General features: G+C 37.2%; 1 protein-coding gene across 10 annotated transcripts in view; it reads left to right on the plus strand.

The window, feature by feature from the left end:
• KDM4C (lysine demethylase 4C) overlaps nucleotides 1–27078 on the plus strand; it is a 265110-nt gene that overhangs the window by 43392 nt on the left and 194640 nt on the right. For all 10 annotated transcript variants that reach the window (XR_001873728.1, XR_001873729.1, XM_017808184.1 and 7 more), the window contains 2 exons: nucleotides 7404–7507; nucleotides 14632–14769. Coding sequence is in view for 8 of the 10 variants with exons in the window: in XM_017808184.1 (XP_017663673.1) it covers nucleotides 7404–7507; nucleotides 14632–14769 (242 nt within the window). In the remaining 2 variants the exon portion in view is untranslated. The remainder of the gene's footprint in view (nucleotides 1–7403; nucleotides 7508–14631; nucleotides 14770–27078) is intronic.

Raw genomic sequence — 27078 nt, forward strand, 5'->3', positions numbered from 1 at the left:
AACAGATTTAAACTATTTCCTATTCCTAAATTTTGCCGTAGTTCCATTTGAAAAAGTTGTCCGTTGCTTTCCAGATTCTATTTCCAATTTGCAAAGTACAGAACTCCTTATACACTTAACTTGAAGCTTTTGGTTTTCCCTGGTAAACAAATTGAAACATGTAGACTGGGCAATGGTTACTGACTTACGATAGGATGATTCAAGAATTAAGATTTACAAGAAATTATAAAAGAGTAAACAGAGTAGAGAATAGGAAAGTTTAAGACAGAGACATTAGGGCTGGTGAAAAATGAAGAGCCTTAGCAGGCTCAAAGCAGATGCAAGGAGATTTTTTTTTCCACAGCATTCATTCCTCACTGTACATGGTGAATTCTAAAATTTTGCATAGCTTCTGGTGTAGTTTGGACAACAGTGGCACCTATATCTGTTAGAGGAGCATAGGAGCTGCTGCTGGCTTTGTAAGGTTTGGAGCAGCATGTAGTTGGTACTAGATTAGTTAGAGAAAGCAAACTTTTCATGCTGTGTGTAAACACTTTTTTGTACATATACATTTAATATTTAATGGGAGCAAGATCTTTGGGTAGATGGTCTTTTTATTTGATGTCAAATGTTCCTCTGGTGTTTATTGTGGATTTCATATTGCTTGATTGTAGCTATACAGTGTTTTAAAATCATTCAAGTTTAAAAGTCCTGTAATAACACTGAGATTAGCTTCATTGGTTAGACCAAGGTGGTAATAACACCAGGGTTTTGGGTTTGATCCCCGTATTGGCCATTCACTTATGAGTTGGACTCTATGATCCTTATGGGTCCCTTCCAACTCTGAATATTCTCTGAAATCTGTGAACATGTATTGAATTTCATTTTATTTTCAAAGTGAGGGAAGACGATGGGCAGTTTCAGCAGTGCTTGTTCACTCATTTCTAAAAATGAAGTGGCATTGAGGCATGGCATTGATTGTTGCAGGCTAAAGAAACTCTTCAGATTTCTCTTTGAAATACCTTTATTTCCCTAGATATTGGATTAACCCGTACAAATTCAGGAATTAGATAACTTGGGGAGATACATGTCTTGCTTCATGGAAAAAGAAAGCATCATGTTAGAAAACTGGCCTGAAGGTGCTCAGGCCTCTTACTGCTGATAGTGGCCTACAAAAATAATAGGATAGGAACATAAAGCATGGGAAGAAATGGAAATCTCGAAACCGACTGTTTTTCAGAAGCCAGTAGGTTATATTGGGGGAACAATATCATGTCTTAATGTCCAAATGCTAGAGTCAGAATTGCACAATAGGCTGAATGGAACTTAGCACTTCAATCTCACCTATTTTTGCTTCACAGCTGTGTTTCAAATAGTAAATAGCAACTAAACCATAGAATCAGATACTGAAAAGTGATGATAAAATTTAAAATAGTGTTTATTCTATTATGCTCAGTGACTGAAACTGGATTTACATAGGAAAACTACATACTCATACAGAGATTTTTTTTGTAACAGCAGTATAAGATAGATGAATTAGGAAATGTTAAAGAGGGTTGACCATGAAACTAAGTGTTTAGCATTCAGTTTTAATGTCCTCTGGGGTATTTTTCTGTGAGTAGATTGTTTTCATGATAATTTGTGTCCAGCTAATAGCTGAGAATGGAATATAGAAGATGATGCTGTAGTACTTAACAGTAAAGATGAGGGACCATTTCTTATTATTTCCATGCTGTAGCAGTTAAGGACCTCTGTGATCTACTTTGCAGCTGCTGCCTCCTAAAATACAGCCTAAATTTTATAGTAAGGTATCTTACAAAGATGAAAATAAAAAGTAAGCTGTGTGGCTGCAAGTCACTTAAGAGCAAACATTATTAAAACATAGTGTAAATGACACCTTCATATTTAATGACATGAAAATTGAAAATATTTTTAATCATATTTTTGCACGAGTACAACATTTGAAGGAAAAAACCCTAATTTTTTCAAGGTTAGATCTGATGACCAGATACCTACTGAATTAATCAAATGCTCTTAAATAATTAAAATAATAAAATAATACATTAAATGTGACAGGTTGTCTAAGTCAAGGCAGAAGTTGATACATGAAATTAAAGGAAGGCTAGAATATTTTCCATTATCTTGTCTGCACATCACAATTACCACACATGCCTTTTGTGCCTGAATGCTTTCATTTTTGCTTTCCATTGAAATCTTGATTGACTGTTGTGCCTACAAATGCTTTATCTGAAAGACATTAGACTTGCATCTAATAAAGACAACAGTTTGATTTTGCCCTTCAGCTGCTTTCTCATTTATGTAGATTTTTTTTTTTCAATTTTATGTAGACATAAATGTAATAAAAATCTCAAGTGAGCTGTTAGCTGCAATTTTTATACTTTCATCTTATGTTAATCTGGAATACTATGGTATTCTTAAGGACTTTTTGTTTCACAAAATGGGTTAGAAAATAAAGAGAATAGAAGCAGAGTGCCAAATGAAAAATGACAGTTTGACGGATTTTGAAGATCTTTTAATAGATCATTTGAGTGCAGAAAACTGTTTTAGAAAGGAGATGACATCTATCTGTGGTGTTCAGTTATGTTAAAGAAGAAACTAAAGTAAAGATTAATATACTGTAAGTATATAGGACTGTAATAAAGAGCTTTGTATGGTATATAGTATTAATTACTTCATTTCATGCAGAAGTCATTACTTGTTAGGTCTGAAAATAAATACAAATAATTGTTGAAATGATATTTGAAGCAGAACTTGCATAACTTCTAAGGATCTTGAATTTGAAAACTTGAGCAGCTGAAGAATTGAACTTTTTCTCAACGATATAAGTCCACTTAGGAAAGTTGCATTTAAGAGATAATAAACTTAAATGTATTCATTGAATGTATTCATCTGGGCATACTGACAGTCATATTTCCTAGCAGTTGAAAGCCACATTTTGTGGGTTTTGTACTTTGTGCTTTGTATAGCATACGAATTGCCATTGTTTCTTCGTGACGATTGTTGTCATGCAGACTTACCCTCCTAATTTCTTTTATGTTCAACATAGAAAGTTAAATCAAATTAGTTTAAATCAATGCAACGTAATTTAAATAAATCATATAAAATTTGTATTTATACCTACCAAAGTAAAATATAAAAGACAATTACTAGAAAACTCAATAATTCTTTCATCTCTACCTGTTTTCAAGAATACTGACCTGTGAATTATGATTAATATTTTGTATTATTCTAGGTCCTTTAAATAGTATCTACATAAATAAAAAAAATGATAACTTTGTGTTAATTTGGTTTACTTTTAATTTAATTAACATTAAATTTCAGTAAAGATATTTACAATTTAAGGTGTTCTTTTTCTTTTGTTATAAGTTTTATATTTTCATTTTTAAAATTTTAAATAATAATAAACTACGAATGCAGCACTTTTACTGTAAAATTTCAGGTGAATTCTTGAGTATGGAAGTTAGAAAATCTACAGAAAGTGTAGCCTCATTCATTGACTGGTCAGAATTTGATTTGAAAGTTCCCCAAGAATATGATTTTTTGGATGTGTGCTTAAATAATGACTTTATTATTAGCCAAATTGTGATATCCTTGATCATAGAAGGTAATACGTAGCAAATCAACCTATTCAGTCTAATGGAGTTATATAATTACTCTTTTGGGAATAGTATTGTAATTTGTCCCTTTATGATTTTAGCTGAATAGTTTAATTGAAGATATTATGGACACATTCTTAGTACCACAAATAAGCATTCCAAGTATCTTGAAAATGCTAATCAGTCAGGGAGTGGAACCCAATCCACTTCAGTTTGCCTGAGTGAAGGTATGATACTGATGTGGTTGTCTGATACGAGTTGCATGTGATCTGTAGTAAGGATACTCTCAAGGTGGAAGGGAAAGATGAGCCTTCCAGGTAGCAATGCTCACTGTCCCTCAATAATTTATAGATTTGAACTTATTTCTTAAAATATGTTCTTTATCCCTGAACCATTTAATGTACACTTTAAAGACTCCCAGTGCAGCACTACCCTGTGTGTTTGAGTTCTCAGTCACAGAATCACAGAGTATTCTGAGTTGGAAGGGACCCACAAGGATCCACAGCTAGGAACCTGCTGAGTGCCTGCAGGCTTTGACTTCTGCCTAGCGTATGTGTGGGTTATAAAACCAGAAATGGTATGGAAACGTCATGCTGAGGTGGAATAGCATTGACAAAGGATGTATCTTCACCAGCCCAGCGATACTGTTGTAACTAAAGAATTAGTTTAATTTTGTTAGTACAAATAGCATTGGTAAGATTGGACATTTTGGGCTATGTTATCTGTCAGAACATGTATAAAGAGTCTTCTAAGGGCATGGTTTTGATTGTTAGCACATTCTGAAGCCTGTACAAGCCTGTGTTTTCACGTATTCTGTGCTATTGTTGCTTGTGAGAAGGAGTTAAGGATTTTAAAAAGCCAGAGAGGGACCTCGGCTTTGGTGGATAAATGTACACTTCCTGTATTTTATGTGTTCATGCCCAAATGTTTGGCCACCAAGTGTTGAATCACATACTTACCTTGTAGACTGTTCTAATTCTGCTCTAGGTGTTGAGAATGTCAGTGTTTCTGTAAATCATGGATTAGAGAATTTTCAATTTGATGGTCTTTATCTAATGGGCATAAATCAATGAGCAGCCTAATTCAGTTTTACCTTGATCTCCGATTATTGGTCATTGGCTCATATGAAGTAATTATTTTGAATTCTCATCTTGTTTCTGTGTAATTATTTCCAAGAAGATGAATATTATACACGTGTGCCATGTCTCAAGAGACCATCCAGGAAAATGGGGTTGCATGCCAACTCCTACAAAATACTTGCTCTTGTAGAACTAATTTAGAGTTAATGTTTAGTGTTAATGGCTTAAATTAAGATTTCATGTGTCTCTTAAAAGCATGAATGTATTACAGAATTTGAATGGTAGTTACATTCTAGATGGGGGCCTCTGGTGGTCTAGTGGTTAGGGTGCAGCACTTTCACTGCTGCGACCCGGGTTCGATTCCCAGCCCCCCGGGCAGATGGAGCTCGTCAGCCCTGTAAGGCAATCCATCTAAGAGAAGGTCACTCTAAACAAACCTACGTCCTGGGGACCTCGCTGCCACTGTCCAAGCTTGCTCGACCTCGGCAGATGAACCTCAGGATTAAAGGGTGGGCTCAGTTCAGCGCACGCTGGGTCTCACCTAAAAAATCCACTGCGCAGGCTCGAAGGGTTAATGACCTTTCCCAAATCTTCGCTCGCGAAGACTGGCCATACACACATTCTAGATAGATTTCGGTATTTTTTTTTTATGTGGGATTTCACTAAACATGCAGGATTAAATGGTAATTCTGTAAATTTGTAGTTTTAACATCAGCTTGGTATTTGAGAGTGATTCTGGGTGTTGCAGGCATATCTTGAATTGGGTTGCATTTAATGTTTTTGTAAGGGTCTTGTAATATTTCTAAAGTGAGTCCTCTATTCAACGTGCTTTTAGGTATTTTTTTACATTTGTTCAGCAGTTCTCCCACAAGGATTTATTTTCTTTTCTGAAAGAAAAGCTTCTGTGACCTTACATTTAGCCTGGCAGAACAAAAGACCTTGTGATAAACAGAGTCTTGTAAGGAGGAAATACTACCTTCCTTTCTTTCCTTGTTCATAGAAGGGGAGTGCTTTTGAGAAAATGAGGTGAATGAGTCTGAAAAATTTGTGTGTGTAAGTGTAGACTTTGGCAAGTCGAAAGATATTTTATAGTGGTACAGAATGCGTAGGCTGCACTTTTGATTTCAGTGCAAGGGCTCTGTAACCACAGCAAGTGTTCTCCTGTAAATTTCTTGTAATGGATTTTGAACAGGTTGTGTTCTGCTGTTCTATGTTATTTGCAGCTTCCTTGGAATTCAGCAACAAGCTTGCCTTCTGGTTGGACTTGTCACAACTATTTCTAATCTCTTGGAGTTGTAGTGGTACAACATAAGTTTTGGATGTCAGCCCATCATTTGCTTTTTATCAAGCTAATTGAACATATTTCAGTATCAGAATTTGGTACAAAATTTGTTTTCTCAAGGAAAATTCAGTCAAACTTTCCCTGCTTTTAGAAATTAAGCTTTTTGCTACCTTTCATACTAGCTCTTTCCTCAAGTCTCAAGTATCACTTTCAATCACGTTTTTCACTGTAAGGTCCAGTATATTTCTTTTATTATGTTGCTCAGGACTGAGATTTCTTGAATCTCATAAACTGTAGGTTCTAAGTTATGATTGCTATTGTTATGTTATAGGCATTAATTGTGCCCAAATTTCTTTATTGGAAATTGTGGGCTAGCTTCTTTTAACTGTCTTTTAGTCAGTGAAGCCAAACATACATGATAAAGCAGTACCTATCAAGTTGTACTTTTGAACCTTAGAACATTATTTGTAGTTTCAGAAGAGTGTAAAGAATTCTATGCCTGTTGGTGGTGAATAAAAATAAAAGGATGAATTTGAATAAAATTTGATCTCAGGGCAGCTTAGCAGACTTCCTAGTACATGGATCAGGAGAAGTCCACATTACAACTTTGAGGCTTAATGCTGCTTAACCTTATTTCTGAGCAATCAGAAAAAGAATTTTCCTCTGGTACTGGTGAGTGTGCTAGAATTGAATGTACAAAGAATATAACAACTATAATGTGATCACCTTGAAATTGTTGTAAACTTTTAGGGTTGTTAAGGGACATATATATATAAGACTCACCAGAGTGAAGAAATTTAACATTACAGAGAAGGCTATATATTATGGGAAATTCTTGTTAGTTTTTTTTTCCTCAAGATGGTTGATTGAAAGTGATTATTGTTTTTTTTTTTTTTATTTATAATTGAGTAGTGAGTGTGTTGCTCCAAGAATTAAACTGCTTCTGTGAATGATTAACTAATATTTATGCAAGACAGATACAACAAATTGTACAAATAACTAGTTAGAAAGTTGTATTGGTTTACTGTGTAGATGGTTTGTAAGTGCTAGGTAAACCTAGAGGTTGTGGAATCCTTCTGGATTTATTACTGTAGTTGATTGCCATGTGTCCAGAATGAACATACTATAAAAAAAAGCCTCCGACAATAATATATTTCTCTAAAGGGTAAGAAAATATGCCTAAATTTACAGGTCCAAATTTATTTTAAATTATTTCACTTCTTAACAAACAAAGAAAACACAAACTCCTGTAACCTCTCCCCCTGAAAAGCAGTTGAAAAACTTAGGAGGTGCATTTGATTTTTACAAATCTCTCAGAACCTAGGAATGACATGATAAAAAATTATAAAGCAAGTTTAAACAGTATTAAGTATTGTAAAATATTACAAGTACTTCCTACTTCTTTTAAGGAAAAGATACATAATTTTGCTTATCTTGCCTCATTAGGTTTCTTCCCGAGCAGCTCTCAAGGATGTGATGCTTTTCTTCGCCACAAAATAACTCTGATTTCTCCATCAATATTGAAAAATTATGGAATTCCTTTTGGCAAGGTACATTAGTGCTTTTTTTTAAACTCTACTTTCCTGTATTGAGTTAGTGTTCATTATAAAGATTGTTATAGTAAAGGTGGGGTAAAAATATTTTTTTTTAGGCAGTGACTGCATGAAAAGATGTATTATAACTTTTATATAGCTTAGCTTGGAATTTTCTAGCATTAAACACTTGTAGCCATTACAGTCTTTATTGTAAAAATTTCTGTGATTTTTTTTTCCAAGACATTACCAAAATTTCTTAATTTATTTCCATGCTTTCAATTTAAATGTAACTTTATCAATAGTATGGTCTGAAGGATTTAGGATGAGATAAAGCCAAAATAACCGTTATTTAATTTAAAATATATTTTAAAAGCTGTAACATAATAGAAAATGAGTGAATGATTATTTATAAGTGCTAGGTCATGATACAGTAAATGTTTGATAAGAACATTATACAAACAGGAAGTGGGAAGAATAACTGACTTTCTTCTTTTTGGATGAATTTAATACATAGCTGCTTTTAAAAACGTCTGAAGTATTCAATTTTTTTCTCCTTTCTACAAGATTTTTCTTTTATTGTTTTTCACTTTGAACTTCTTATAGGTGCCAGCTAATAAAACATTTTCAATGCATTGCTTTCTTTTTGAAGTGTACTTATTTTATACACTGAATGCTTTACAAATTCAAAAGTTCTAAATTTTGGAGTTTTGTAAGCTTACTTAGAGGACTAGAACTTGATTCAGAAGGTCCCCTGCCTGAATATCTGTTTGTGTTAATACTGAGTTTTAAAAGCCTTTTGATCATTAAAGGACTATGATTTTTGGTTTCTCACTGTGCAGATTATTTTGTTTGGAAGAACCGGCAATATACACTTCTTCTCAGTCTTTTCCCACTACAGTATAGTCCTGTAAACAGCCCTCGCCACACACCTTACTTATTATTGTGGTTTCTGTTTTAGTGTATGTGTTGTTTATATATTGATACTATGTGGACATGTGTATACAAACTTAGCTTAACATGTTCCCCAGCCTAGAATATAGGATAATGCAGTGCTTTCTGTCTGGTGTAGCTGATTTTTTTTAACGGTATGAAACTTAACCCATAGTAATAACATTTAAGTGAATATTTTCATGCATATTATTGCCCAGCTAAACACCACAGAGGTGCTTGATCGCTCCCTTTTGTTGGGATTGGGGAGAGAATTGGAAGGGTAAAGCTGGAAAACTTGTGGGTTGAGATAAAGACAGTTTAATAGGGAAAGCAAAAGCCACAGACACAAGCAAAGCAAAACAAGGAATTAATTCACTGCTTCCTGTGGGCAGGCAGGTGTTCAGCCATGCCCAGGACAGCAGGACCCCCGTCACATGTAACAGTGACTTGGGAAGACAAATGTCATCACTCCAAACAATCCCTTTTCCATCTTTTTATCATGGCTTTATATACTGATCGTGATGCCATGGGGTCAGCTGTCCCAGTTGTGTCCCCTCCCAACTGCTTGGGCACCCCCGGCCTCCTTGCTGGCAGGGCAATGTAGGGAGCAGAAGGGGCCTTGATGCTGTGTCAGACATGCTCAGCAAGAACCAGAACACCTCTGTGTTACAACCCTGTTGGCAACACAGGTGGGAAGAAGCCACTGATTTGATGTATGCCTTTTTGGAATATCACTTCACTTTTCATGCTTAAGTCAACCTAAGTGTGAAATTGAAGAAATGTAGGCATTTAGAATGATACTACCTGCCTTGGAAAGCAAGCTTTTTTTGAATAAATTACTCACAAAATAAGTAGTTTGTTTTTTGAATGATACATTATCATATGGAAATATAGTTGCTGAGTTCAGTTTTTGTAATATATGGGTAAATACTGATTCCCTTCATAACCTTGTGCTTTATCATAAACTGTCAGGCGAAACTTTCCAAGCTGGAAGGTTTTATAACTAGATTTATAGTTTTGGATTTACAGAACATTACTCTGAACAGTATAATTTTCAAGGTTGGTGTTTAAAGTAGTGTACCTATTTTCAGTACCACATATTTGAGGTGGGGTAGGGGAGTTGACTTTTTGTATTTTGGTGTCTTGATTATTCCTATATTATAATAAAAAAAAATATGCTATAAACATTAAAGTTTGGTTCTGTCACCTAGTCTTTGGAGGAAGCAGCCTGTACCCAAGTGTAATTGTAATTAATGGGATTCAGTGAGAAAGTGAATAGAGAGAACCAGGCTGTGATCTCTCATGGCTCAAAGTGATAGAAGTGAAAATGTGCTGAATGCTGATAAGTCAGCCTACGCCTACCAGGTGGCAACTGAACTGCTGCTTGTTGCAATAGAACACCTGCTAAACTGTCAGCAGTGGGATGGTGTATTGAGATAAATTTTGGAATTGTTAGCGTTGAGAATAATCTTTCTTAACCATTCCCACGGCGATTGTTGGAGTGCCACCATAACAGCTATAATATGTGCAACTGTATGTGCATTTGCCTGTATGTGCTAAATATGAATCCACAAAAAATTTACCCGTGCAAAATGTAAGATGCAATTTTTTTCTTTAGCTGTGCTAGCTTAGTATATCTTTCTTGTTTTTCTCTCTTTCCTTCATCCTATAACACAATTAGAAATAGATATCTGCTAACCCTGGGTATTTTCCGATTAGGCAAAAAAGAACACAAGGAATTGGTAAATCTGTAAGATAAGAATTTTGAAAGAGTTTTTAAAAGCAGAAATTGAATGTAAGACAAGTATGTCAGCAGAAAGCTGAGATTTAGGACATGACGTTAATAAGAAAAACGTTTGGAGTTTTGAGTTTTAATTTTAGTGTTTGTTTAAAATTTAACCCTTTCTTTTTGTGATTTCAAATCATAAGTGTATTTACCTAAAAGGGTCATGTTTGTCCTTCCAGTTTTTATTACTGTATTGCTTATGCAAAGCATTGTCAGACAATGAAAGTTAATCTTTGAAAAGTCTTATTATTTTCATGTAATCAGCAAATGCATCTTGTTGAATAGTCATCAGTCATTGCTCAGATTATTTGCTTCATTTAAATGGATCTGTTTGCTTTTTAGTGGGCCTGTTGTCTGATGTGTGTTTCATGTAAAAAGGTGTATCAAACAGAGCATGGGGAAATCTCTTTTGACTATTCACTTCTGTGTAATCTTCTTTATTCATTAACTCTTATCAGATAGTTCAGAAGACAGTGTGCCATTTCAAGTCTCTGACTAGCCTGTCCTTGATACTGTCTTTGGTGGTCTGACTTCAGTAGATTAAAGCTGTCTCTGTGTGGAGAGAGAATATTAGTGACTGACAGAAGTGCTGTCTCTTCTCCATGTCCAGAGGAGAGCAACAGTCCATTCTAGCAGAGGGAGATGAGATTTCTCTCTTGAAAGAGAATATCTTGACCTGTGATTTGTTAACCACACATTTTAAAGAAGCCCTCTAAATCTGATGTATCTTTTAAAACTAGGAAGTAGGAAAATGGTTTATTTCTGGATCTACTAAATTATAATTACCGTGGCAGTGGCTTTTAGGTAAGTTTTTTTTGTTTTGGTTGGTTAGTTGGGGCTTTTCTTTTTTTTATCTGCTTTCTCTAATTTCTTGTTGAGCCAGTGGCCTTAGCACACTTTTCTTTTGGTTGCACTTGTAAAGACCAGAGTAGTCCTTTGAAACTACCCTTGCTTATACTCCAAGACGTTAGAGCTTAACTGTAGTCAAGCATTTCTTCTTTAAGAATCATCTTCTGTCCCTGTTGTCCTTTAGTTATTTGTAAATCTTCTTACCAGTAATGCCAGAGTGTTTCTGCTCTCTAAAATTTTACTTAAAGAGGAGGAGGGGAAGGACAGTGGCAGATTAAAATTTGTTTTGATTTAATGTCTAAAGTGATGCTTTAATAGCTTTATCTTGAGACATTTTACATAGGATTTCCAATGCAAGGGATCCCCTTGGTGGTAGCAGCTGTTGTTGTGGAAAGAGTGTGCTGCACTTTACTTGCTGGAGTTAACCGAGTTTAGTGGTCATTGTGACAGTGGTTTAACAAGATCTGATGAACACTTGAGTATTTATTGTGTAGGGGATAGGAGCTGTCAGGGAGACCGTCCTCTTGAGTCACAGGTTCAGAGAGGACCCTGTTGCTTTCTGAGCTTCTTTTCATAGGGCAGTCTAGAAGGGGCTGGATCGAGGCTTTGTCACCAGACTTGGTCAACTCTTAGAATCATAGAATCAGACGGGTTGGAAAGGACCTCTGAGATCATCAAGTCCAACCCTTGATCCACTACCACCACAGTTGCTAGACCATGGCACTAAGTGCCACATACAGCCTCATCTTAAAAAACTCCAGGGACGGAGAATCCACCACTTCCCTGGGCAGCCCATTCCAATGGCTGATCTTTCTCTCTGTAAAGAATTTCTTTCTAATATCTAACCTAAACCTCCCCTGGCGCAGCTTAAGGCCATGCCCTCTTGTCCTACTGCTGATTGCCTGGGAGAAGAGACCAACCCCCACCTGGCTACAACCTCCTCTCAGGTAGTTGTAGAGAGCGATGAGGTCTCCCCTGAGCCTTCTCTTCTCAAGGCTAAACACCCCCAGCTCCCTCAGCCTCTCCTCATAGGACTTGTGTTCAAGTCCCTTCACCAGCCTCGTTGCTCTTCTCTGGACCTGTTCCAGCACTTCAACATCTTTCCTGAACTGAGGGGCCTAGAACTGGACACAGTACTCCAGGTGTGGCCTCACCAGCGCTGAGTACAGGGGCGGAATCACTTCCCTGGTCCTGTTGGCCACACTGTTCCTGATCCAGGCCATGATGCCATTGGCCTTCTTGGCCACCTGGGCACACTGCTGGCTCATGTTCAGCTTCCTGTCAATCCAAACTCCCAGGTCCCTTTCTGCCTGGCTGCTTTCCAGCCACTCTGTCCCCAGCCTGTAGCGCTGCAGGGGGTTGTTGCGGCCAAAGTGCAGGACCCGGCACTTGGCCTTGTTGAACCTCATCCCGTTGAAATCAGCCCAACTCTCCAGCCTATCCAGGTCCCTCTGAAGAGCCCTCCTGCCTTCCAGCAGGTCGACACTCCCTCCCAACTTGGTGCCATCTGCGAATTAGCTAATGGTGGACTCAGTCCCCTCATCTAAATCATCGATAAAGATATTAAACAGAACTGGGGCCAACACTGATCCCTGGGGGACACCACTGGTGACCGGCCGCCAGCTGGATGCAGCCCCGTTCACCAGCACTCTCTGGGCCCAGCCCTCCAGCCAGTTCCTAACCCAGCACAGAGTGCCCCTGTCCAAGCCATGGGCTGCCAGGAGTATACTTTTCAGGAGTATATTATGGGAGACAGTGTCAAAGGCTTTACTGAAGTCCAGATAGACCACATCCACAGCCTTCCCTTCATCCACCAGGCAGGTCACCTGATCGTAGAAGGAGATCAGATTGGTCAGACAGGACCTGCCCTTCCTAAACCTGTGCTGGCTGGGTCTGAGCCCTTGTCCATCCTGTAGGTGCTGTGCGATTGCACCCAGGATGATCTGCTCCATTGCCTTGCAAGGCCCTGAGGTCAGACTGACAGGCCTGTAGTTTCCTGGGTCCTCCTTCCGGCCTTTTTTGTGGATCGGTGTGACATTCGCCAACTTCCAATCATCTGGGACCTCCCCAGTGACCCAGGACTGTTGGTAAATGATGGAGAGCGGCTTGGCGAGCTCTTCCGCCCGCTCCCTCATCACCCTTGGGTGGATCCCATCTGGTCCCATAGACTTGTGGGGATCCAAGTGGCTCAGCAGGTCGCTGATTGTTTCCTCCATGATTACGGGGGGACTATTCAGCTTCACATTCCTATCTACATGCTCCAGAAGCCAGCTGTCCTCAGAGAGACCTGTCCTACCGTTGAAGACTGAGGTAAAGAAGGTGTTAAATACCTCAGCCTTTTCCTCATCTTTAGTAACTATGTTTCCCCCCATGTCCACTAATGAATGGAGGTTCATGTCTAAAGGATTATACATGCATTACCAACCTTTTACCTTAGCTAAGATGACAAAGTTTCAGTATGCTTACTCCCAGTTCTCTTAACAAGTATCTGACATGGCAAGAAGTCTCTCAGCCCTGAGGAGTAACCTTGAGAGGTGCCCCTACTCAAGGGGAGATGCTGGCTGCAGCCTCTGCCATGGGCTGGGGCACTGTTTATAGAGGAGGATGGTTGACTTACAGTCATATTCACATACCAACAGGACATCTGGGTCACTGCACAAGACAGCCCCTGGCCACTGTGTTACCATCTATCTTCCCAAAGTTCATCCTAAACCATATGCAACCATCATGACAGCCACTGGTGGGTATTGCTTTGGACTGGGGAGAGCACACTGCCACAGCCGTAAGACCTAAGAATTGGTGCATGGCATTTTTCATTAATTCTTCTTCCCCCTCTTCCCACTTAAAGACACTGCCCGAGTGTGTTCCTTTGGGATGAACAACATTGTTTTCCTAAACCGCTAAGGCTCATCACCTTAGAGTTTCTTCTACTTTATGCTTTCTTGCATAAAATAGAATAGGAAGAAACTTAAAAGGCTAATCAGGCTCTCAGTCGCAAGTCATTGAATCACAGTTTTTGAAATCAGTGAGTATAGGAGAGAAGGGTGAGAATAAGATCTCTCTCCAGTCTTTTGAAGAAAACTTTTGGTGCCACTTTAGAGAAACTTCTTCAGGGTGGTGGACAGAATAAGTTCTACAATTAATTTGTATGAGTACTTAGGAATGATAATTGGGGTGTTTTGATCCTGAACATGTCTGCTTCCTCTCAACCAGTAAGAATGATATATTCTTCATACTGTCTTTTCTAGTTCCCTTTACTTCTAGATTTTATTACCACTGAACCCCTGCTTTCAAGATTCGCTATTTTGAATGTTCTTTCTGAATTTGTAAAGTATTACATGCAGCTATGTATTTTATAGTAAAGAAGATTGTCTCGAGTGTACTGTTTCTGCTTGCATTATTCCATTTCCCTGCAAGGTGAAAAAAAAGTCTATGTTTTCAGTTAATTGTAAAGGCAAATGTAGTTTGCATTGCTTTAGGACCAGAACTGCTTTTGTAATGTGGATCACTTTGAGGTTTTTTAAAATTTATTTATTTTGTTTGGATTTTTTTTAATTTTATTTTAATGTTACAGGTTACACAAGAGGCAGGAGAATTTATGATCACTTTCCCATATGGATACCATGCAGGATTTAACCATGGATTTAACTGTGCAGAGTCAATAAACTTTGCCACCATTCGATGGATTGATTATGGGAAAGCAGCAAAATTGGTAAGTCATACTGTAGAAAATTGATGTGTAAGGAAATCTTTCTTGTGGTTATTTCTTTGTGAGAATCTATGGAAGCTGATGAGAAAGGGAGAACTATGAGATCAGGTAGTACCTTACACTGCCATTGAAATTTTATTTATAGTTGCTGTTTTATAGTGGGTATTATACTTCCAGCAATATGCATTCCTCTCAGTAGTGAGGTTTTTTTGCAGGTTAATGTGTATAGTGTTCTTCAGAACTAGTTCTATTTATGGATTTTTTAAGTTGAAACTATGTATGCTGAGGTTAGTATATGTGAAGACAACTGCTTTTGCTCTTAAATCTCCTTTAAGCTCTACTGTTTGTGAAAACACTTTAGTTAAACTAGGAATTTTGATACCTGGAAAGAAATAATGAAACTTAAAGTTTAAAGAAACAAATTCAACTTTTCTCATCTTTACTGTAATCAGAAAACTTGTAGTACAAGATAATAAAGGAACTGAGGTGTTATTACTGAAGATATTTTAGACTGCAGTCTTGTTCTGTGGTGGGCATATCTTCCTTCCTTTTGCCCATAGGCACTCAACCTTATCATCCCTGTCTTAGTGTTTTGTACAGTCAAAACACTCCCAATGTATAGAGCCACGCCACTGCCTCTACTTCCTTGCCTATCCCTTCTGAACAGATTCTAGCCATCCACTGATGGATGTATAAGTAATGGAATAAAGACACAAAATCAAGAAACTGCACAATTTGTTCAGCAGAAGTTTTTTACTGTTGTTCAATATTCTGTGACTTTTATTAGTGTTAAGGCTTATATAAGCCTTGGTTTGGATGACTCAGAAATTAAGTCAGAGACGTTTTCTGTGTTGACTTGTTTGTTACTGAGAAAAACCTTTCCAATGAGATGTCCTTATATTAGCTAATTTGATGACAGAATAAAGAGCAAAATCATCTGTGCTGGTTTAACAGCTAAGTAATGATTGTGAACTCTCATTAAACATGGGAGACTGGGGAACGTCTTAATGAGAAAGTTCTCAAATAGCTGAAACTTCTAATTTTAGACACTAATGTGCTCAGTATGCACATAATAACAGTAGTGAAAGTATTGAAAATCTCTACATGCATCCAGCATGTTCAGACTGGTCTTTAATAGGAAAGTTCTGTTTTTAATAGCCAGTGGATAAGGTGGCAACTATAGAGTTAATTTAAAACCTCTAAAACCTGTGCATTTGATAATTTTGCCTTTGAAATTTCTGTGGATAGTACAACCATGGACACACAAAAGTTAATTGTGCCAGCTAAATGACTTGGATTTTGAAATGTACAAGTGTCATGGAGCTCAAAAGTTGATTCAGCTGTACTTTGAGAATGGCAAAATTCATCTTCAACTGTGGAGCAAAGCTGAGGTAGTGCTACCTGCAGGTACCTCCCTGTCAGTATACTGGCTTCATAATTTTTAAGTTTTTAAAAAATGGTCTACTATTTGGTGTACAGCTGCCCCAGTATAAAAAATTAAATATTTTATGCCTCCAGCATGCATCTCTGTTGTTGTATTATACTGTAAACTTAAGGTCATCTTTAAATTCAGCAGAATTAGAAGATAAATTTTAAAGCTAATGTAATTGTATTGCTTTTCATCACTCCAAAAGTGCCTCTAAAATACTGAAATTTTAGCTAGGAAGTCTTGGTATATACAACCTAAACACTGTTTTATTTTGTCAAAATTCTCTAGCATATGGATAAAACTTTCGTCTTATGAGACTGAATTCTGTGCTCTGCTATTATTGCAAATAGGAGCAGTATTGTGTATATATAAGAATTAAAGTCTGGTGTGTGCAGTTAAATTTAAATGCCTAAAACCTTCAAAGTGGCATTTGGACCAATAATGGCTTCTCTATAGAGAAATCTTAGATACGATAGTAAAATATGAGTTGCAGCTTCTTTGACAAATGGTCAGAGTGCTTAATGTTATTTGCTTATTTTTTATTGCTTATTACCACAAGAATGGGAATTAAAGTTTACTTTTTTCCTCATTTCAAGTGAAAGAATATGCTAGGAAGTACTAATAGTAGAATTCTTTTTTTAAGTGGAAAGTGGAAATGTCTAAGAAGAGAAGAACTAAGGGAAAGATAGTGAACTATTTCTTCATAAAACTTCTTTGTATTTGTTTATGCCATACAAGTAGGGTAAACAAGACAAACAAAGGAAATACTATAGAATCATAAAATGAATTTACATTGGAAAAGACCTTTAAAATCATTTGAGCCCAACCGTTAACCCAGCACTGCCAAGACCATCAATAAACCATTCCCTAAGCACCATATCTGCAGGTCTTTTAAATACTTCCAGGCAGAGATGGTGACTCAACCACTTCCCCTGGGCAACCTGGACGATGCCGGACAACCCTTTCTGTGAGGAAATGTTTCCTAAACCTCCCCTGGTGCAATTTGAGAGCATTTCCTCTTGTCTGATCACTTGTAACTTGGAGAAGAGACCGACCTCGCCTCGCCTCGCTACAAGCTCCTTTCAGGCAGTAGAGAGGGAGGTCTCCCCTTATGACAAGCTGTGTGACACAACTGGCATAGAACCGCTATGTTACCGGTATCATTATTTCTAACAACCACGCCCCCACCACCTCTACTTAGTGAGTCAACATCAGATGAGTCTTTCTGAACGAATTTAGGTAAAGTAAGTGTGAAAGTTTAAAACCTGGCATTTGAGGCTACTGCTTAGAAAGTTTTTGTCTTGCCTGGGTATGTGTGAAGACCACTGTGAACTCAGCTAGTTGAATTTCTGCAGCTTTCTAGCCCAGAATTAAGGTTCATGGCAAATGCCTGTATTTAGTTTTAAAGCCTGGCTTTCTGCTCAGCTCCTCTGCCCTTCATAGTTCCCAGTAACCCTCAGGTTATATGACTTCTCCTTCACATGCACAGATGCAGGCGTAAATTGCGTGTTTACCACTGCAGACTTATAAATAAAGGCATGTATATCACCTGCCTTGGCTCAAACTAATCTTAGAGTCTCTTCTCAAACTGCTAATAGTACCAACAAGGAGAGGGGAAAAAGCCCAAAGTAACAGCAGTAAACCTTAGCACAGCATTCATGCTCTCAGTCAGTACGGCCGGTGTTTCATTCTGGATTGCTTTCCACAAAGACCCTTCTATCAGCTGGCAACTTCCTTGCCAGACAATTATTACGAGGGCATTCAAGTTGGAGACTGTGTGTCAGTGTTGCACCAGCTACTAGGGAGAAGGCATAGAGCACGTTACAGGATGCACAAGGAAACAACAGGATTATGCTGCGCTGTAGTAAGCATCTCGGTAGCTTCAGAAGGTAGCGTTGGCAGCTTCTGAGGCAGCTAGAGCAAAAAAAGCACCTACGCCATTTTAGGACAACATGTGAGGGCTGTTGAGGTTGGATTTCCTCAGGGAAAAAGGAAAAATCCAAATAAAATTGGATTGTTGTCCATGTAATAAATATTTAAGATAAGGTATAAGATTATAAGGTCTAAGGTACCTTCCACCCCCCCCCCAAAGAACCTAAAGGTCTGATTTTGTATAATTGTAATATGTTTCTTGATTACAGTGTTGTAAGACTCCAGCACCTGAGCTATGAGCTCACTGAATGGGTTTTACTCTAAAAACATAAAGACTCCAACAGTTTATCTGCCAAATTTATTAGAAGATTCTTTAGTTCCTTTAACACCTTAGGAGAGAGTGCAAAGCAAAAAAGCTGTCCACATTTTCTCAGGAGGTACTTTTACTGGTAAACTTTAGAAAATAACAGAATTTGGCAAAAGTTTAAAGGGTAACATTCAACCGAAGTAAAGCTTTCCACGAAGCATTGACTTAGCACATGCTAACCCATACAACTTAGCAAAGTTCCCATCCTAAGCTACCCAAAATATCAAGAAAGAAGATTAGGAGAAGAAGAAGAAAAGAAAGAGAGAAAAAGAGAATTATAGCTACCACCCCTAGATCCAGTAAAGATTCAGCTACAGGAGTCCAGAACAGCATGGAGAGCACATGTTGCTGTTTTATTTGTTTTGGCAGCCAGTCCAGGGCTGGGTCAGAGGCTCTGGGGTGTGATGTGGGTCACTGCTTCTGGTGTGCAGTGACAGACAGCTGCTCTGGGACTGCCTGGGGAGGCTCCAAGGGGCTGGAATGTAGGACAGGGCATCACAGGCACCTTTGTGAAATTCGACCTGTTACTTCTCTCTCCCCCCCACACCGCCTTGAGTTGGTCTGAGCTGATAACTAATATAATAATCCAGTGTCTCACAGGTGTTTTTCTGGGAAGCCATAAAGGATAGCTATGATTAGTTTTATCACAACCTTAGGAAACTTCCTGAAAGTATTAATTAAAAAGGTAAGACATCTGTGTGCCAAAAAATACTGATATTTTGTCAGTTTTATTTGCAGGTATGGTAATTTTATTTAAAAACAGAAAGAAGAAAAAACCAAAACCTGCACAACCTTGCAGTCCCATTTGTTATTCTTCAAACTGCTGATACTGTGTTTGACTTATCTTTTCTTTCTTTATGTGTAATGTGAAAGAATTTTAATTGAATGTTTTGGATCCTGTAGTTCTCCTGTATTGTACTGCAGAAATTGTTTGTGTCAGCAAAATGCATCAATATCTAGGTCAGTTCATTGCTGTATTCTCCTTAGAGAATATTGTATACTGATGACTATTTGTCTTCCTACAGGAACACTTTTATTTTTTATAGGATAGTTTCTAATTGCTTACAGCTGGATTTTTGTCTTTTAAAGAAAAAATTATGAAGTCAATATTTTTCATAGATTTTTGGGAAAAAACCATTCCAGAAAAGATTTTTGTTAAAGTTGTAGTAAATATTTAGCCTGTGTGATGATACTGCTTTCCTGAATTAAATGAGATGGTGTTAAAGATTCTGTGAAATCACATTTAAATGTTAAATAAGAGATCATTATGACTCTTGGTACTGGAAACTTTGGTTAAGCAAAGACTTTGGATACAAGTTTCATAAATTATTTTCTGACTTTAAAAATGCTAAACCTGTGGTCTTGATTTCATTCTGTGTACCCTAACTATATGTAATAGTTGAACCCTAGGAGCAGGGATGTATACTCCAGCTTGTTTTCTAGAGTTTGTGTGAGACTCGCTCAGGGGACAACATACCAAAAGTAATACCAGGTGGCACCTCCAGTGTGCTGTTTGCTACAGCTCAGCTGCTGCTTGGAGCTCACTTTTGGACAAAATTAAGTTGGACAGAATTAAGCAAAAGTAAAAAACTATATTAAGAAAAAACCCAAACAAAAAACCCAGTCCCAGAATAACAGAACTAGATAAATAACAGGCATATTAAAAGCCTCCCAGCTCCAAAGAACACACAGGAAGAGAAATAGGAGATACTGGTGGAAGGAACAATTAGTCGTGCTCTCCTGAAGATGCTTTGCAAATGGATGTGGAGAGGCATATTGGTGAAGTGCTGCCGTGTGTATATGGTAGGACTTAGAGAAACAAAGGAAGATGGTGCTCAGCTCAGAAATACAAGTAGTTGTGTTGTAACATTCTGTGAGGATGAGAGGCACTCTAAGCTTTAGATACGCTTAATCATCTTCATCATACTGGAGCTTTGATTTGTTGAATGCTGTTTATTGATGAAAAAAATTAAATGGCACAAAATAGGGGCAGATGGCATATTTCTTCAGGCTTCTGTGAATTTTGTCATTTTCCTGATGGAGCTGCATTTACTTGAGTAGGCTGAAAATGTGTAGCTGCATGAATCTCATTTTTCAGTTTCCTTACTCCAGTGGATTTTGTTATTTTTAGGAAAGCAGATGAGTCTGTGGCTATTAGCTTGTATGTTTTGTAGGTATCTGCTTTGATTTGTGTTGAGTAGATAACTTGTGTGTTGAAAAAGGGTTCATGTTCAGTTATTAGAATTGATGAATAAAAATATTACACATAGGTCTTCTATGTCTGAAAATCTTTCTGAAGCAATTGGATAATAGACACTTTACTCTGAGAAATATCTTGTATTCCTAATGTTTATTATCTCCAGGCTTGGACACCAAAGATGCTCTGTGTATCTTCTATGTTTATTAATTTTATATTTTTGCTAGTTATAATAGCTATTTCTAATGAATGCCAATGTTGCCTTCTTGCAAGGTGCCAAACTGGGGTTCTCAGGCATGATTTTCACCTGTCCACATTTTAACTGTAGTAGATAGGACCAATGAACTTTATGCACTATAATTTGAAACTGGGAACCAAAAACGGATTTAAATTTTGCATAAAATCCTCTGCTTTTTTGGTACAGACACCTTTTTTCCCCTTTGAAATTCCCGTTATTTTTTTTTTCTTGCTGCTGTTTTGTAAACATTTCAGAAACTTAGATGCTGGTAAATCAGTTACTGGTTGAAGGGAATCTTCCTAAAAAGCACATCCTTTGACCTTGTGTAGAGTTTCCGGACTACATGGTCCCATCTTACCTTGATAGAGGACAGAAACTTACAGAACTGACAGCTGGGGTGAGATGGAGGTCCCATGTAGGGAAATGTCCAGGAGACTGGTGGTATAAGCAGTTTTGGTTAGAGGTCTCTAATTCTTCTTTATACAGTTGTGATTATTTTAGTTTATTTCCTTCCATTTTCCACTGTTTACTTTTTAGTCCCCTCATTCCCTTGTGTCTTGGTTTAACTCCAGCCTGAAACAAAGTGCTTGCTCCCCTCAATCCATGGTGGGATGAGGAGAGTTGGAAAAAAAGAAAAAAGGTAAACCCCCTGGACTGAGATAAGAACAGTTTAGTAATTGAAATAGAATATTATAATATAATAATAATTATAATTAAATAAGAGACAAGAAGAGAGAAAGGAATAAACCCCAAGAGAAATAAGTGATGTACAATTCAGTTGCTCACCACTTGCTGACTGATGCTAGACTCATCTCACAGCCATGATCAGCCCCTCCTGGCCAACTCCCCCCAGTTTAAATACTGAGCCTGACATTCTATGGTATGGAACATCCCTTTCACCAGTTCGGATCAGGTGTCCCCACCATGTTCCCTGACGGCTTCTTGTGTCCCTGCTTGCTGTCAGAGCATGGGAAATGGAATAGTCCGCGATTGGAATAAGTGCTGCTGAGAAAAACCCAAGACACATCAGTGTGTTATCTACATTATTCTCATACTGAATCCAAAACACAGCTCTATACCTGCTACTGGGGAGAAAATTAATTCTATCCCAGCTGTGTGTTGCTGTTCCAAATTCTCATGTCACAACTCTCCGTCACACCTTGTCCGTACTTTCACAGGCTTTCAGAGAAAGTACTGGCATTTCCAAATACTGCTCTCATTTCTTGATGTGTCTGTTTTGTGGAACCACTTGGTGACTTTCACTCAGTATAAATGTATGTAAATTTTACCGCCTTCTCTCAGGGATAGTGTCACACTAGGTGATTTTACTAGTCATTGTAATGATTCTTTTGTACTGCAGCTCTTTTAAGACGTGATTTGTTTTCAGATGCTGGTGCTGGAAAACCTTTTTGTTGTTTAGCTGATATGTAGAACCTTAGCAGAGAAGTCTACCAACCTTTTCTACTTGAAACTAGGACTACTTCAGTATTATTGCTCTCTTTCATAAAATTAAGCCAGTAATTACTCATGCATTCTTTCGTGGTAGCTGCTTAGCAACGTGTTTTCTGTGGATAGGTTAGATCAAAGTGCTGGCCTGCAGGTTGTATTTTTCCCTTTGGTAGGATGAAGTGCAGTTGTTTTGATGTTAGGTTTGATGGATTTGTTTGCCACTGCATTCATTAGCTTCACATCAAAAAACTGACAGGCTGTTAAATGAAACTTTGGCTTAGATTTTCAGCTTGACTGTTTCAAGACCTATGTGAAGATGTTTTGTTTTGTGCTGCAGCAGCCTCAAGCAGTTGTGACTGTTTCAAAGGGAAGAAAAGTTATTTAATATCCTGATTTATTTGGGTAAAAGAGAGTCATTGTCTTGAAGATAGCCATGTCCAACTTATCCAAACAATATATTTATATTGAAATATATATTGAGAGACAATATATAGGACTTTATTGATTTTATCAGAGAAGAAGCTATACTTACTGCAGAAAAACAACTTTACCACCTTCCATAATTTACTGATGTAATATTTTTTTCAATGAGGATTATGTTTAGATTTCTTTTGTACAATAACATATTAGTTGTCTGTTGAAAAAAAAAATTTTTACCACTTTTTTTTAAAATGTGGGTGAGTGATTTAAAGGTCTAGGCTTAAAAAGTATCTTCCTATCCCTATGGTACTGTATTAGTACTGAATGTCAGAAATAGCTATGTGCATAAGCTCATGAGTCATTCTTATATCAGCTTATTTTATTGGTTTGATTTTTGAAAAATTTTTCTTAAAACACTGCATGTTGATGCAGTTGATTCCAGTCTGCAACAATATCAGTATCATTTGTGATGTATAAATTAATGTTTTTACTTGTGAGATCATAATTAGCCACCTTATATCATTGATTTGCCTGCTAATGAAATTTCACAAGGTTTCGGGAACCATACATGCTTTCCATTTCTTGTCTGGATTGTTAATACACCACTTCAGAGCAAATTTCTACATTCTGCATTTTGACATTTCATTTCATAATCACAGTGCCACTCTCAGCTTTACAGTTGTCATAGAATTTTCTCTTTTATTTTCTATGTTTATTTCTTTTATGTTAATCTGTTACTTTTATTTTTTTCATCTTACTGCTATCATTTACTGCCCCTGTTTGGTTCTTACATCAAAAACTCATAATTTCCTGAGAACAGTGGCTATTAAAATTTCTCACTCTAATACGGGAGATTGCCAGTCTCTCAGTGGGCAGTAACTTGCAGAGTTCTAGACTTCTAGCACTGTGGCATATTGAATTAAGAATTGTAATTATGCTTCAGGAGTAGAAAGGAGTAGTAATGATCACCTGCTCTAATAGAATAACTTTCTGTTGTTCTTTTGTAGCTTCCCATTTTGGTAGACCACCTGGTTGTAAATCCATACTCTGAAATGTTTTACGGTAGTGTTCCTGTGTTCTCGCAGTCTAAGCTATGTTATATGCAAGTATTGTTGTTTTCTGTGAGTAGTGTATTCTGTGTGTATTCTCACGAAACTTTTTCAGCTGTACCTAGCCTAACTTTTTTTCTGTGTGATGCTACAGTACGTGTGAATATCATTATGTGTGTGCGTTTCTATCACAGAGTTCTCGTGCAAGCTGCACTGTTTATTAAATAAAAGTAAAACCAACAATACTACTGCTTTTTTTTTTTTTCCTCACGTGGAGTTTTGGTTAAGTAAGGAGAGGAGAATTCCACAAAATAACATTTTAAACGTTGGGGTACATTCTTACAACTGTGAGTGACTACAGGTGGTGAAATCTAATCTTCTTTTTCTTTTCCTAAGTGATATCATAGAATTTCCATTCATCAAAGTAATAAATGTACCAAGTTAGCCTGCTTAGTAGATGTTTAGAAGATTTTGCTTTATAGCAGCTCTCAACTAATGAAGTGATTTTTTTTCATAGAAAAAGTCAATAATTTACAATAAACTTGCCATTTCAGAATATAATATTTATAAAATTTTGCGTAAATCAGTGCAGTTCCTTTTCTTAGGTTTCATCAGAATGCAGATTATAATTACTCTAAATTTTCTGAGGAAAACCTCTTGTCACTAGGTACCTTTCTGTCCATGTATTAATGTCACTGCCTGTAAAGAGAGATTATTTTCATTCTGTCTTTTTAAAGAAAATAGAATTTGAACTGAGAAATTATTCTCACAGATTTGAGGTTCACAAAGTAGACTCTTTGGGCTTGAATCAGCTGCTGAAACACAGGTATCCAGCACCATCTGAGATAGCTTAAGGTATTTTTCCTTGCTCTGTCTAGGCAGAAGAGTACCAATCTCCATGAATCCAGTGTAATATTTAGAATTCACTCAGATGCCACATATACCAAAATGTGGTTCAGGTGTCAGTGCTTGCTCAGGCAGTTGAAGTGAATCATCTGTCATTGTATTCTTTTGTTTATACCATTTACAGAAGTAAGACTCAGTCTAAAAATTAACTGCATTTTCATAGTCTTAAGAGGAAGTCAGTTCTCTAGCCTTGTTAGATTAATTTTGCAGTTTGGCACTGGGCAATGACCTATTGTGATAGCCTAAAAGGTGACTTAAGTCTTAGGGTTCAGTTCCCTTAAAACCGCCACCCCCCAACCTTTCTTCTCATAAACCAAACCCACTTCCAAATACTGCTACTACTGTGCAGGCCAGGAGTTGGACTCAGTGATCCTTGTGGGTCCCTTCCAACTTGGCATATTCTTTGATTCTGTGATTATTTGTCTTTATTTATTTTTTTTAATTTACAACCTTTTTAACTCTGTGTTTGAATCATCAGAGAGTTCAAGCTACTAAAAACCATGCTGACCGTGTTCTTCCATGCCGTTTCTGTTGGCCTGTGGCAGATCTGGAACTCAGATGTTTCTGCTGTAGTTGTTTTGTTTGGTTGGTTTTTTGTTTGTGGGTTTTGCTGGTTTTTTTCTTTCCTTTTTTTTTGTTTTTCATCTTTTTTTGTATACAGTGATAAAGCTTTGTGTGAATATGATTTTCTACTGGGACTATCTACAGGATTCACCTCTGCTGGAGGTGAATCTCTCCTGCAGTTGGTACTAGAGTTGCTAGTTTGGCTCAGGACAAACATTGTAGAGACAAGCATGTACTTGCAATTTTCTCTTTGTTTTTCTGAGTCTGGGGAATATGATCTAAAAATGAAGAAGAAAGGTTGAATAGCAGTATCATTGATTTGAAACTCACATGATTTTTTTAGTTCCTTCATTTGAAAGAAGAAACTGTAAATATAGATGCACAATTCAAAATGCTTGTCTAAGAGCAATAGATAAGGCTTCTGTGAATGAGGAGGAATAAATACCCACATCCTGAGGTAATTACACCAGGGTGGGTAAAGTGTAGTTATTATTTTTACTGTAAATGAGCCTTGTAGCCTAGCAGATATGTGAAATTGAAGCTGAACACGAGCAGATGCCTCAACTGCAGGTTTAGTGCCCTCACTGTGCATGCTACTTGAGTTAGTAGAATGTGTTTATATGCTACTAGTTAAAAATTTTTAAGGTTTGAAAGTCTTCCGCTTACAGGCTTCCTTTTGAGGCTTGAAGTCATCTCAAATGAACTGTGTAACTTGTGCTGGTTTGATTTTGGATAAAACCCATAGTGAAACGTACTGCTGTGCTTTACAAAAAGGAGGAGAAATAATTTTCTGAAATGTTTTATAGCAAAAAGAAAAAAAAAGTTGAATTAAGACCTCAGTGCTAGTGTGGTTGTACGCAGTTTTTAAGGTTTGTCTTTCTGCCTGAAGTGTGAACAGCTTTCAGGTTGTTGGGAGAAACAACTCAGATTCTAACTCAGATACAGTATTAACACTAAAAAAGGATACATTAAAATTTTAGATAAAGTTCACTTCCATATGGTTCATTACAAGACCTTGGATACATTCTTAGAGTGCAATAAGTTACTTCATTCTTTTATAAATTTATAACCAATGTAACCAAATAACTTCAGTTAAGACTCTCTGTTGGCTGTATGTATTATGGTCTCATATGTTCAACAGCCTCAGTCAGATCGACTTTTAGATCTTAACAAGATCACCTATCTTACCATGTGGCATCCCGTGTACTTGGGATTCTGGGGGAGAATTTTGACCTGTAGTTTCATAGATATCTGTGTATCTATATATATAAAAAGCTGGTTTGCCCTAGAGAGCTAGAACAGTGCCTACTTCTAAAGGGCAGTCCAGTTTGAAATACCCCGCAAACATCTGAAATAGAGATAAAAAAATTATTTTGTTCTCATTTTGCTTAGATCTGGCTTTTCCACCCTATTCCAATTAAGTTATTTGAGTTACTTCTACTGAATATGTTACTGTACAGTACCATAAATGCAACGTTTTGGTGGGTTTTTCAAAGTGTGTTGAGAACAATTGCAGTATTTAAGAAAGCTGTAGAAGTCTTGGTATTTTGATCCATTATTATGAGTGCTGTGGGATAAATTATTATATATGTAGAGAAGAAATCTAACCTTTGTAAATTTTTGTTTGTTTCCAAAGAATCAGGAGAGAGAAACTCTATAAAAATTTACTCTTAAAGGGGAAAGTTGAAATAAAGTAACCTCCCAAATGCTCTTCTCTATGTTCTCCATTTTTTATGTAGATGATGACAGGATGTTGATATACTTGGCTTAGTGTATAAGCCATTAAATTGTTTATCAGGATATAAGAATCTATTTCAGAGT

Source organism: Lepidothrix coronata, unplaced genomic scaffold (genome assembly GCF_001604755.1).
Source record: "Lepidothrix coronata isolate B3197 unplaced genomic scaffold, Lepidothrix_coronata-1.0 Scaffold22, whole genome shotgun sequence".
Classification (NCBI taxonomy): domain Eukaryota; kingdom Metazoa; phylum Chordata; class Aves; order Passeriformes; family Pipridae; genus Lepidothrix; species Lepidothrix coronata.